General features: G+C 40.4%; 1 protein-coding gene across 1 annotated transcript; it reads right to left on the bottom strand.

Annotated features, from left to right (window-relative positions):
* Positions 1 to 125: 125 nt before the first annotated feature.
* LOC129739009 (uncharacterized) lies at positions 126 to 5,529 on the bottom strand. Its single transcript, XM_055730368.1, has 3 exons — positions 5,181 to 5,529; positions 3,397 to 5,105; positions 126 to 3,337 (listed from the first exon to the last, which is right to left on the bottom strand). Exons 1-3 carry the CDS (start codon positions 5,268 to 5,270, stop codon positions 1,489 to 1,491), a joined length of 3,648 nt encoding a protein of 1,215 aa, XP_055586343.1. The 5' UTR covers positions 5,271 to 5,529; the 3' UTR covers positions 126 to 1,488.
* Positions 5,530 to 13,915: the final 8,386 nt, after the last annotated feature.

Here is a 13,915-nt window from a genome sequence, read left to right as displayed (position 1 = left end):
GCCATGCTTGCTGGAAATGTTCGGAATGGTTTCTCCTTCTTGAACTGATAACAACTAAAACAGAAAAAAAAACAAGTTGTATTCTTCGTCTGAAAAATTAACTTTTGCTAAAATTTCACTTATGGACATCAAGTCCAATTTTGATTCAAATAACTTTCACATTTCTACACCTCCATTGAAACCCTTACAAAGTAAAGACTGACCAGCTAAAGCGAACATACTTGGAAGTCCGGTGCAACCCCAAAAACATAAATCATTCACATACACTCATCCCGTTCTTACAGCGACAGGAAATGATCCCAATCCTTATATACTAAACACACAGGTTATTTTTTGAGAAGCCGAAATACCTAAATCAAATTTATAGATACCTATACAAAAAACTGAAGAGCGGGCAGTCCACATTTTGGTGTCAGTCAAACCGAAAATGATTATTTAATTTGAAGAAACAAACACGTATAAAAAAAGTTATAAAATACAGCTATAAAAAATAAAGTCTTTGCCTTTTCTTTGGCACGAAATGTATAGAGAAATTATCCATTTATACCAACATCCCATTTTATTATTACACTTTCAGAAGAAACTCTTTTATTCACACATTTTCAATCTAATATCTAACCGGGACACTCGAAGCAAACGAACTTGAGCTATGGGAGGTTTGCATCTCGACTCAGAAAGCCGGAGATTTATGTGAAATTATTTTTTTTTTTTTGCAGATGTTCCAACCTCTATGAATTTGTTTGAAAAAGGTTCCAAAAAGGTAATCAAACAATAAAGCGAATATTGCGTCCGTTAGTTAATAAACATCCCAATTCCTAAGTTGAATTTCAAATTTATTTGTTAGTTTTATCTCTAGTGAGAGAAAAAAAACAGCCCCATTGAATTCTTTCCAACTTTAATTAATTGGTACAAAGTTTATGTAAAATTTTTATTATTAATAATGATGATTGAACTATACAATGTGCTGCAATTTGTGTATATTGATTATTGCACTACTTTTTGAGTTTTAATTTTCATTCAAAGAATTTTTTTTTTAATGTCTTTATTATAGAAAAAGAATTATTTGATGTTTTCAGTATTCCATAAATGGTCACCGGAAACATCTTTTGGTATCGTAACAGAACTGACATCTTCGTAACATACGAATTTTCGCTTCTGTGTTATTTATATCCCAATATTTTGCGGTTCGATCTTGGAAATAAAAACGTCGAAAATGGTGTAGGTAATTTGAAAAACTTTCAATTGCTGGAACTGGAATGTATTCTTCACTACATCATAACTGGTATAACTACATTGTTGATAAAACTTTCTAGTAACGTTTTTTTCTGTCTAAAACCATCACAAGATGTGGTTAGTGTTAAAAATATTCTATGAAAACCTAATCGATTACAATTTTTGTACGTAACGATAGTACGCTGAACTTTAATCTCTTCCACCAATCACCAAAGAAAACTATAATAAGGGCTTTAACTTAACTTTCCTTAAACGCTAGTCATCGTCAATGATGTCATCGTCTTTTTCGTCTCCCTCGATGACCACTTCGTAATCCATGGACGATGATGTGGTTCCGCTTACACTGCCATTGTACAGCGCATTGGTCCTCATGAGGAACACGTTCAGTCCATAGTTGTTGACGGCGAGTTTGTTGAACACAAGCTCCACCACAGCCGGATGCATCTTTTCGAAGCCCAAATACAGCAGCAAATCGAGCAAACTACAACGCATCCGGTAACTGGCCATCTTATCCGTATCTAGTAAATAGTATTGACAAATCATTTCTCGAACCGATGCCAGATAGTCGGGCTTGTTGAAGCCACCACTCATGTAACGAGCATTTGTGATGTACTTTCGAACCATGAAATGGATCGCTTTGCAGATACCGTGCCGGAAATTTTCATTGCCTCGGCTGGTAAACAAACAAATAATCATATTTTCCATCATTCTGGGGATTTCTTCATAAAAGTCATGTAGCTGCGCAAAACAGACGCCGGCCAGCGTGCGAACCTGATCGTTGTCGTGCTTCAAATAGCGCCACAGTAAAATTCGATAATCGATGAGTAGCGACTTTTGGCCGGGTACGTGATATGCACGGTATTCCACTTTGGAAAGAAACTCCAGTACAAGAATGAGGAATGGCGTTGAAACGGGGTCACTCGTTCGTAGCTCCTTCAATATGTATTTGTTCGATTTGATCAGTTTGTACAACAACTCGTTGAAGGAAACATACACCGGTGGCCAATCGTTATCCGGATCCGAACATTGCTGACGCTGCCCAACCAATTTGGTCACAATGGAAGAGTACAACTGCAACGCTGCATTTCTCACGGGCCATTCAGGTGATTTGAAGCGTTCTAGGGCGATGATCATAAGATCGTCAATAAACTCCAGCATCGTTTCGTTCATACTTGCCTCGTGTACCATCATATTGAGTTGATGTAACTGGAGGACTGATATTCTTAAAAACGAATCCGGAGTTATGGTTTGATTGAATAGTGGCAGCTTGTGCTCTTCGATGTAGACTTTCAGATAGGCTCGTTCAGAATTTTTATGAGAATCATTCTTGATATAGCTATGAATCATCCACAGGTAGCCTCGACAACGTCGAAACTCATCACCCTGCAAAGGCAAATTTATTACCGTTCGAAATACTTTTTCTACCATATCCACTATGAGACGCGCCTGACGATTCCGGTGATCATTCCTCACAACCAGCTTCTCCTTCAAAACTGCCACTCGTCGTATCACCTTTCCAAACGAAAATGCTGTCCCCTCGACTGCACCGCGATGACAACAGTTGATCATGATAAGAACAAAAGCTCTCATGCAAAGCGACAATTGTGGAAGCACATCCAACCGAAGTCGATATTTATCCAGCAGCCAAAGAGCGTAATTCTCCAGGAAACTAGCTGCCGATCGAAGTGCCTTCCACAATGCCTTCATCATGGTTTTCTTGTCCGATGCTAGATTGGTCGAACGTTGCGATGAGCGATCCAACAGCAACTGCAAACTGTTGTCCATGATTTCAAAACTCGACCCAACCTGCTGACGTTCCTCGTCCGTTTTGGCGCAATTCAGCGAACGTAGAACAAACTCTATCACCCGATTCACCAGTCGGAGCATCGACGGAAAGGCTCGAATGTTCTCCAGGGTGTTGAGATTGCGCGATTCTTCGTAACCGAAGAAAGCCTCGTTAATGCCATCGAGCTGCTGATACAGCTGGTTGTCGGTTTTCATCATCGCAAACAGATCCCGCTCGTGGTCCCGCAGCGATATGGTGAGAGCAACGTGAGATTCATCGTAAAAACTGGTCATGGCTTCCAGCACCGCACCAGGGGTTCTGTGAAAGAAAAAGAAACATTTTATAAAAGGAAATTGTTGTGATTTCAGCTGGGTCACCTATACGAGTAGATCAGTGAGAGCTTCCCTTGCAGGGCAGGTCCATGATGGAAGGCAAAGCTCTTATTGTACAGCATTTTAAGAGCGATGGCTCTAACATCCTCGTACTCAGATGTGAGCAGATGCTCGACAGCATAGATCATATCGTAGAAGGTGTCCGCTTCCATGGGAAGCAAGTGACTGATAGTGTTAGCGGTGGCTTTCTCCTGCAGTCGGTAGGGTGACTTGGGCGTAAACTCCAAGAAGAGCGAAGCGAATGCTTGGAAGAATCGGAGGCTGGTGATAACGGCGTGGTAGTTGCTCGTTGCTTGTTTGTGCAAATGTTGATAGAACAGGGTTGATCCCATGAGCTCTGACACGAGACCATAGGCATCTTCGTTGGCTGCGTAACGTTCAACCGGGAGCGATGCAATGTAGTGCAGTAGTTTGGTACACTGGGTCACAAATGTGTTGCAAACGTGTACCGAAGGAACCCCAACTTGTTGCAGTATGTATTCCTTAAGTTTGAAGATGTAAAATACGCTAGTCGAAGGATGAATATGAGCATTGGGCGTTACGATATGATGAACCAAGGTTTCTACCATCAGTGTGATCGAAAGATGATCCAGATCAACTTCGGTACTTATTTGCAGCATCAGCACAAGGAGAACGTTCAGATCCTTACAAGATTGAAACTCTTTTTTGAATAAATTCATATACTGGAAGAATTTGATATAGTTGTTTTCCTTAAGGTAGTAAGGCATTAACTTTCGATTTTCTCCTATTTTCAACTGATCTAATTGCATCAATTGGAACAGTTTTCTAAAATCAGATGGTGTCAAATTTGAAAACCATTGTTTGATCATGCTTCTAACGAGATAAATGCTTCCTCGTTTGAGAATCCGGACTTGCAGTTCGAAAATGTTATCATCTTGCTGTTTCTGTAGGACACGAACAATGCCCTGACTGCCCGAATACAAATGTTTGTAGTGTAGTGACATCTCAAGCATCGCGTATAATCCGATCTCTTCGCCGGCATATTCTTCCAGGGTGCTTAACTTGTACCGCCCTAAAAGCACCAGAAGAACGTGAAATTTGTTCCGGTTTAGCCAACTCCAGCGAAGAACCGCTGGCAGCATAGTCGACCGAACAAATTTGTCCTCAAGAAGAACGCTTTTCAGAATGCTTATCATACAATCTCGTACCCCTTTGTACGGCGATTCCAAATTCAGCAACACGATGTGCCAGATTTTCTCCAATCTCTCATTGAAAAATTTACTGTATCGATCCATTTTCTGCATGGTCAGCAAATTTTCCGATAAGGTGTTGAAATGCCTCGCATAGCAACCCATTGCCTGGAAGAGCTCAAAGTTTCTAGAGACCACCGGTGTTAGATCTTCGAGTCCCGGTAGGGTCAAAAAGCTGGAGAACACCATGCCATAGATGGCCACCGTTTCCACAGATGCAGCTTTACCACTGGGCATTATGCCACTCATCGGGAAAACCATCCGACAGCTGCGATAATTGTGCGCGTATATTCTGAATAGCGTCTTGGAGATGATTTTCTGCTGCGCAAAGGTTGTCTTGGGACTATTCATTAGTTCCTTCAACCGAACGAGAATTTCATAGTTGAGATAGAATCGGGTACCCCACTCCGGTGATCCCGGTGAGTATTCCACCAGCTCATCATCCTTGTCGCTAAATTTACGATCAACAGCATTGCATATATCCTGCAAGCAAAAAAAAAACAAAATTACGCAATTACCTATTTTCGATAAAAGAAAATTCGAAACATTGTCACTCACCTTACAAATGAGTTGAACAGCATCGACACCGCTTGCCCGGTCCAATCGGTCCAGCCAATCCGCCCTACGAATCTCGTAAGCGCTAGCCATTGCGAACCGGAGTAACGGGGAACAGTAGCCAAAAATGTGTACGCAAACACCGTCTTACTCAACCCAGCCCTCCTATGGTGCTTACTATTTTCCGACTCCGAGTGAACCGTCCTTGACCAGCGCGTCCAGTGATCAAAGAAACTCGCACATTTTCAATGAAAATTTTCGAATTTAAAATAAGGCAACGAAACACAATTTCCTATTTTGAGTTATAAGCGAAAAGAATGTCTGCCTAGCTAGAGCTTGCTGTGAGAGAGAGTGCGAGTTCTGCTTCTGCAGAAGGAGAAAAAAGCGAACCAGAATAAAATAACACGTTGTAATTTTTGTTTTGACAGCTCACACAACTCGGGTTCTCGGCTTGCAGGGTGGTTTTAGATTGGTTTCGGTTATTTTTGTTTACATCACCGAATGAGTCCGAATTCCTAAGGTGAAAGCTGGCGCTGCGTTTGATGGAAGAAAGCATGGGCGTAGTTTGTTGAGACTTTCAATTAGCGGCTAACAAACAAACAGATTGCAGTTATTCTGCTCGGTTTAATGCTTTTTCGGGCTACAGCGAAAACTGTTAAAATTTATGAAGTTCGAATAGAAATCTAACCGAATTTCGTAACGCTTCAAGGCCCTGAAGTTTCGAAAAACAATTTAACATTTCGTTTCGAACTCACAGAAATATTTTAAAAGTCCAGTTAATTACAGGAAAACACAGATTCGAACCAACAAATTAATTTGACAGTTGGGGATTTTTTTTATTATCTGACAATTTGCGCCGGGGGTCTTCAGATTTTCCCCAAAATTGAAAATTTGGTTCATTTTTGCGACTTAAAAACACATGTATTTTTTCAGATTTCTAACATTTTAATTTTTTGAGTTAGCTTCGGTTAGATTTTTTTGTAAATAAAAAATAACCATTTTTCAAAGCTACATAACTCTGTTGTTTCTCAACGGAAATTATAAAATAGCACATTAAAATGCATTGAAATTTTATCAGCTTTTCAAATAGAATAGTTGAAAAAAATTAAATAATGACCTACAACATGAAAAGTTGTAAATAAACTTTAAATGGCGTCTAAAAGTACCGTCTGCACCACCGAATATTTTGCAAAAAATACCATTGTATAGCTCGATTCATGATGCAACTTTCATCTGAAGACACCAAAGTGGGCCATTAACACCTTGAAGAGTTATGAAAGAAATAATGACAATAAATCTCTTTTTTTGCATCGAAAACAAACAATGGTGGAACAACTGCACTCACATATGGAGATAGCAAGCACTTCTAACAACATGGAAACAAAAGAACTTATTAAAGCAGGTAAAAAACACTACTTTTTCGTGCTTTGTAGAGTGTTTGCAGCAAAACTGACTTTAAATGTTAACCAAAATTGTGAGTATCGTATTGTTTAAGTGATATAACTAATAATGGGAATGTTGCTTTTACAACCTGGTCATATACTATATAACTTAATAATTTTTCGATCAAAGATCATTGTGAAGCATAATCAATGTCAATAGTAGAAGGTTCAGTCCCTGTGTTTGGGATCACAAAAATGTGATTAAAAAAATGAAATATAGACGTGCTTTACATAGTTTTTAAATCGGGAGCTAAGCACTGGACACCAAAATCCTTTCCCATTGATCAAAAACAAAGAGTGTGGCACAAATGTAGAAATAATCGAAGAGCTCAGTATGGCCAGCCCAGGCTGTAAAATGATGAAAATATGATACTTTTACCGTATTCGTTTTCTACATTCGCCCAGTTTTGAGGTTTACCATACTAGAACGCACATAATTCGTCTTCAGTGTTTTGCTACCTCGATCGCTCACACACGAATCTTCAGTGTTCCACCGTCCATTTTAAATCAAATCTGGGGAATTACGGATGCAAAACTTAGCGCATAAACTTCTAAAAATGACAGTAAAATGTGCATAACTTGTTGTGACCTGGTGCAAAACTGAGTATAAACGAATACGTTACTAGATTTTTGGATATAACATGAAGTCAGTTAAGCTGCAACAATCTACCGCCCTTTCTTTCATAACAGTCCCATATACAAAAATAAGCAAGCGAGACAATCAGCTTTTTCTGTTTTGGAATATATTTTTAAATTGTGACCACCACTTTCAGCATAAACGAAAATCGTTTCTAGGTTGTCATAATAAATCGTTAGGCCTGAAATTTTCGAAATTGGGTTATTGGTAAGGTCGAGAGCACCATTTTTATTCATTATGGGACTTTTAATCGACCATATTTGAAACTTTTTTCGAATCTATTAGCATAACAGTCCAATACAAAATATATTTTTCTCACCAAGCTACTTTCTAAGACTTAAATTTGATCATTTTTGAATTTCTAAATGCAATTGTCAGAAAAAGAAACATACTTTTGCAAAAAAATATCATGAATTCCACATTGTAAGTTGAATCTTTTTACGATTTTTGATTGCATCCGATAGTTTTTCGCTCAGGAAGTCATTCCTAAGAAAGTCAGACCTGCCTTCGAAAACTAGTGTGCATCATTCGACATCAAGTGAGTTAAAAAAATGTTTAAATGATTCAAAGCAATAAACCAAAGACTATTTCGCCGAAAGAAACATTGAAAAGTAACCAAATCCGTGGTATTTCACATATGGGACTGTTAATTAGGTATATTTCATTTAGGACAGCCACGAATTGATATTTTTTTCGAAATTTCTAGAACAAAACCTCTTTTTTCAGTCTTTTATGTTGAAGCCTTATGTTGACCTAAAATGACGAAAATTCATATGGGACTGTTATGCGAGTAGGGGCAGTCTGAAAAGGACGAAAAAATAGTGTTTTTTTACCAGCTTTAATAAGTTCTTTTGTTTCCATGTTGTTAGAAGTGCTTGCTATCTCCATATATGAGTGCAGTTGTTCGACCATTGTTTGTTTTCGATGCAAAAAAAGAGATTTATTGTCATTATTTCTTTCATAACTCTTCAAGGTGTTAATGGCCCACTTTGGTGTCTTCAGATGAAAGTTGCATCATAAATCGAGCTACATAATGGTATTTTTTGCAAAATATTCGGTGGTGCAGACGGTACTTTTAGACGCCATTTAAAGTTTACTTACAACTTTTCATGTTGAAGGTCATTATTTAATTTTATTCAACTATTCTATTTGGAAAGCTGATAAAATTTCGATGCATTTTGATGTGCTATTTTATAATTTCCGTTGAGAAACAACAGAGTTACGTAGCTTTGAAAAATGGTTATTTTTTATTTACAAAAAAATCTAACCGAAGCTAACTCAAAAAATTGAAATGTTAGAAATCTGAAAAAATACATGTGTTTTTAAGTCGCAAAAATGAACCAAATTTTCAATTTTGAGGAAAATCTGAAGACCCCCGGCGCAAACCCGTCAGATAATAAAAAAAAATCCCCAGTTGTTTTCCTGAACTGTTCTTCTGTCCAGACATTCCTCCAGGGGTGCTTAGCTACCATTGGATTCCTTGAAATCTGAAGATAATAATAGTACAAATTTCAAGTAAAAGAGAAAGTACATGGTAAAAAAGATTATGTAAAATTTTAAAGAACTACTTTTTTCAAGGTCAGGGCTTTGAGTGTGTTAAAAAAAATCACCGCTCCTAAAAGGTTTGCATATTGAAATTAGCTTTGCATTCGTCTTGCATCAGTTGTGACTAGTGGACGTGTTTTTTTTTTATCTACTGGTGCACCGGGAAAAAGTTTAGTGCGAGAAGTTTTGTTACCCATCAAATCCGGGTGTGAACACCGTGGGGTTGTTGGATTCCCGATAAGACCTAGGTGAGTGAGTCTGGATTGTCGCTATCGGATCACCATCGAATCCGATCAGACCAGTTCATCGCTTTTGTCTCCATCATCGCCATCTTCATCTTACCGGTCGAAGACAAAAGACCTTGCTGTTGTGGTTAATCGACGTCGACCAGTAAAAAACCACGTTGTTGGCGGGATTGGTACAGTGCGTACCAGATAAGTATCGACGTTTTATTTTTTTTTTTTTTGTTCTTTCTCCAAAAACTGGCTGTTGTACCCTTTTTTTTTTTTTTTTTTTTTTAACATTTTCCTCCATTATCAGAACTGAATTTTTTTTCACCAATATCATAGTTTTATTTACATCATAGTTTAATTAATTTTTATTAGCGATATATTTAATAAATCTGGTTTCGCTCTCTACCCAAACCCGTTATGTCGGAACGCAACCGCATAACGGATGACGACGGCGAGGACGATAAACATCCTCCATTTCGGGAAGAATCATTGTCCCAGGAATTAGGAATGGAAGGTTATTCCCCCAATCCCCCCAATCCCCCCAATCCCCCCATGTACGTTTCGGACACGGAAGATTCCCCTTCCCCCGTTTCCCAACCAATTGAAGGACCCTTTCTATTCGGCACTCCCTCTTCTTCCACAAATCAAGCTAATTCCTCCCCTGAAAATGTTACAACATTGCCGAGACTTCCCCCTCGTCGTCGGGTTTACCAGAATGAATCGACGGGACCCTGGGTAGTGTATTTCCGGTCCAAATCGAAACCCCTAAATGTCATTTCAATCTCCCGAGACCTCGACCGATCGTACTCTTCCGTAGTCAGCTACCAGCCGATGAGTCGGAACAAAATGCGCGTTGTTGTTGGTAGCTTGAAGGAAGCAAACGCCATTGCTTGTGACGAGAGGTTTCGATCGAGTACCGCGTTTACGTTCCCGCTCGTGACGTGGAAATCGACGGAGTGGTAACCGAAGAGGGTTTGACCGTCGATGACCTAATGGAATCAGGGGTTGGCCGATTCAAGGATCCTGCTCTTCCAACGGTCAAGGTGTTGGATGCGCGTCAACTAAAGTCAGCATCTGGCGAGGGGGAAAAACGGAAGTTTTCCCTGTCGAACTCTTTTCGGGTTACCTTTTCCGGCACTGCACTTCCTGATTACGTTGCGATCGGGAAGGTTCGTCTACCTGTGAGACTTTATGTGCCTTCGGTCATGTTCTGCCAGAATTGCAAGCAGTTGGATCATACGGCCGCCTACTGCTGCAATCAGGCACGCTGCTCTAAGTGCGGGGAGAAGCATGAGGAAGCTTCGTGTACAACACAAGCAGCAAACAGGTGTTTGTATTGCACTGGTGAAGCATCTCATGCTCTCTCGGCGTGCCCTAAGTACATATCGCGCCGGGAAAAAATCAAGACTTCTCTGAAAAATCGAGTAAAAATGTCCTATAGAGACATGGTTCTGAAGTCTTTGCCAATCGTCTCAGAGAACCGGTTTGACCTTCTAAGCGAAAATGAGTCCGGAGGGGAGGATCCATGTGAAGGAACATCAACTGGGCCATTTTTAAAAAATAATGTTTCACAGGCTCCAAAAAGGAAACGCATTACTAAAACACAAACCGGATTAGCTGCCAGCAAAATTAAAATTAAAAGAAGTCCTCAAAGTGGAAATAGTAATTCTGCCCCTCCTATTCAGAGTCCTCCGGGTTTTAATCCGTCCCCGAAGGACTTTCCTCCACTTTCCGGGAAGTCAAAACCCCAGGCTTTCCTTCAGAATTCCGGCCCATCAGTGGCTAACAGGAATGCAACAATTCCCAGAGAAACTGCATCTGATCCATCGACGAATGGTTTTCCCAGCTTTTCGGCTGATGGTAAGATGAAATTCTCGGAAATTGTTGCGTTCATCCTGGACTTTTTCAGTGTACCAGCGGGATGGAGGACTATGATAAATATGTTTGTACCCCTTTTGAGAGAATTCTTGAAAAAGAAGGCTCTCACTATGACCCTCATCGCAGAAGCAATTTCTTTCGATGGATAATTCATCCAATGAGGGGAGAGAAATTGTTTCTGTATTGCAATGGAACTGCAGAAGTATTTTACCAAAATTGGACCCATTTAAAATATTGGTACACAATTTGAATTGTGATGTGTTCGCCTTATGCGAAACTTGGCTTTCTCCAAACGTAGATTTCACCTTCCACAGCCACAACATAATTCGCCTGGATCGTGATGGTCAGAGAGGGGGTGGCGTTCTTTTGGGGATCAAGAAATGCCACTCGTTCTATCGTATTCCACTACAACCATCTCCGGGTATTGAAGTCGTTAGTTGCCAAGCTAGAATAAAAGGTCAAGACCTTTGTCTAGCCTCGGTTTATATTCCGCCATCTTCAAGCGTTAGCCGGAACCAATTGGCGAATATTATTTCACTTCTCCCAGAACCCCGGCTAGTTCTGGGAGACTTCAACTCCCATGGCGTGGGCTGGGGTAGCTCACGTGATGATGATCGTGCTAACATTATTTATGAGCTGTGCGACGACTTCAACATGACTGTCTTAAACAATGGGGAAGTGACTCGAATTAATGGATCCCAATCACAGCATAGTATTTTAGACCTTTCTTTAGCTTCTTCCTCTCTGAGTTTGGATTGTACGTGGAAGGTAATCCAAGACCCTCAGGGAAGCGATCATTTGCCTATCAATATTTCTATCATCAGTGGTCGTAGTCCACCCGAAGAAATCAATATTCCTTATGACCTCACAAGGAGTATAGATTGGAAAAAGTATGCATCGGGTGTCATTGAAGCCATCGATTCAACAGACGAACTGCCTCCGGAAGCAGAGTACAGTTTTATATCCGGGACAATTGTAGACTGCGCAATCGGGGCACAGATCAGACGGAATGAAAGCTCGACGATACAAAAACGGCCTCCCACTCCGTGGTGGGATGGAGATTGCTCGCGCGCGCGAGCTGAAAAGTGCAAGGCGTTTGTCGAGTTTCGCAGAACCGGATTGCCAGAGAAGTTCCAATGTTACTTGGCCTTGGAACGCAAGTTCAAGAACCTGATCAGGGGCAAGAAACGTGGATACTGGCGGCGATTCGTGGATGGGTTATCTCGAGAAACGTCTCTGCGCACACTTTGGCAAACAGCACGAAACATGCGTAATCACACTCCCTCGAACGAAAGTGAGGAAAGTTCGAGTCGATGGCTATTAAAGTTCGCGAAAAAAGTCTGCCCAGACGCAGCACCAGCTCTGAAAATATATCGGGATACAGAGAATGGCTCCGAAACCGAGGATGAATTCTCGATGGTCGAACTTTCACTTGCGCTCTGGTCCTGCAACAATTCAGCTCCCGGACTGGACAGAATCAAATTCAACTTGTTGAAGAATCTGCCGGATTCCGCTAAAAAACGTCTATTGAATTTATTCAATAAGTGTTTGGAACTGAACATTGTTCCGCATGACTGGAGACAAGTGAAAGTCATCGCCATACAAAAACCGGGAAAACCAGCTTCTGAATACAATTCGTATAGGCCGATTGCAATGCTCTCGTGTCTCCGGAAATTGCTCGAAAAAATGATTCTCTTTCGGCTGGATAAATGGGTTGAATCAAACAATCTGTTGTCAAGTACACAATTTGGATTCCGTAGAGGCAAGGGTACGAACGACTGTCTAGCATTACTTTCATCAGACATTCAATTGGCGTTTGCCCGAAAAGAGCAGATGGGGGCAGTATTCCTGGTCATCAAAGGGGCATTCGATTCGGTGTCCATAGAAGTGCTATCTAGTAATCTTAACTCTTGCGGACTTTCACCAATTTTGAACAATTTTCTATATAACCTGTTGTCTGAAAAAATCATGCATTTTAGCCATGGAGAAACCAAAGTTGAACGAATTAGTTACATGGGTCTACCCCAAGGCTCATGTTTAAGCCCCCTGCTATACAACTTTTATGTCCGAGAAATCGATAGTTGTATGGCACAAAATTGCACGCTACGACAGCTTGCGGATGACTGTGTTGTTCATATCACAGGTAAAACAGACACTCAAATAAAACCTCCTTTGCAAGAAACTCTAAATAACTTATCACTCTGGGCCAGGAATCTAGGTATCGAGTTTTCGCCTAGTAAAACCGAGTTAGTAGTTTTTTCAAGGAAGCATTCCCCTCCTCAAATAGAGCTCCTTATGATGGGTAGAACTCTAACTCAATCTCTTAGTTTTAAATATTTGGGTGTCTGGTTCGACTCTAAATGCCTCTGGGGAAAACATATTAGGTACTTGACACAAAAATGCCAAAAGAGAATCAATTTTCTTCGAACGATTACTGGAACCTGGTGGGGTGCTCATCCACAGGACCTCATCAGGTTATACCAAACAACGATACTGTCGGTCATAGAATACGGAAGCTTTTGCTTTGGGTCAGCCGCGGATACCCACTTGATTAAACTAGAACGAATACAGTATCGTTGTTTGCGTATTGCCATGGGTTTTATGCAATCGACACATACGATGAGTCTCGAAGTGCTGGCGGGAGTGATGCCGTTGAAAAATCGGTTCTTCGATTTATCGCTACGTTTCCTAATTCGAAGTGAAACTATGAATCCTTTGGTGATAGAAAATTTGGAAAGGCTTATGAATATTAATTCGCAAGTGAAATATGTAAATAATTATAAAACTTTAAGTCAATTAGAAATAAATCCTTCTTTATTAAGTTCGGACACGAGTCACTTTTACCCAATTAGCAGTTCCTTGATAAAATTCGATCTGTCCATGACCGCTGACATCCGTGGAATACCAGATCACGTCCGACCCAACATCATTCCTTCAATCTTTGCTTCAAAAGTACGTGAAATTGATCCTATAAAAATGTTCTTTACTGATGGTTCTAGAATC

Source organism: Uranotaenia lowii, chromosome 1 (assembly GCF_029784155.1).
Source record: "Uranotaenia lowii strain MFRU-FL chromosome 1, ASM2978415v1, whole genome shotgun sequence".
Classification (NCBI taxonomy): domain Eukaryota; kingdom Metazoa; phylum Arthropoda; class Insecta; order Diptera; family Culicidae; genus Uranotaenia; species Uranotaenia lowii.
The sequence above is the reverse complement of the archived record's forward strand: the minus strand, read 5'-3'. Positions and strand labels throughout refer to the sequence as shown.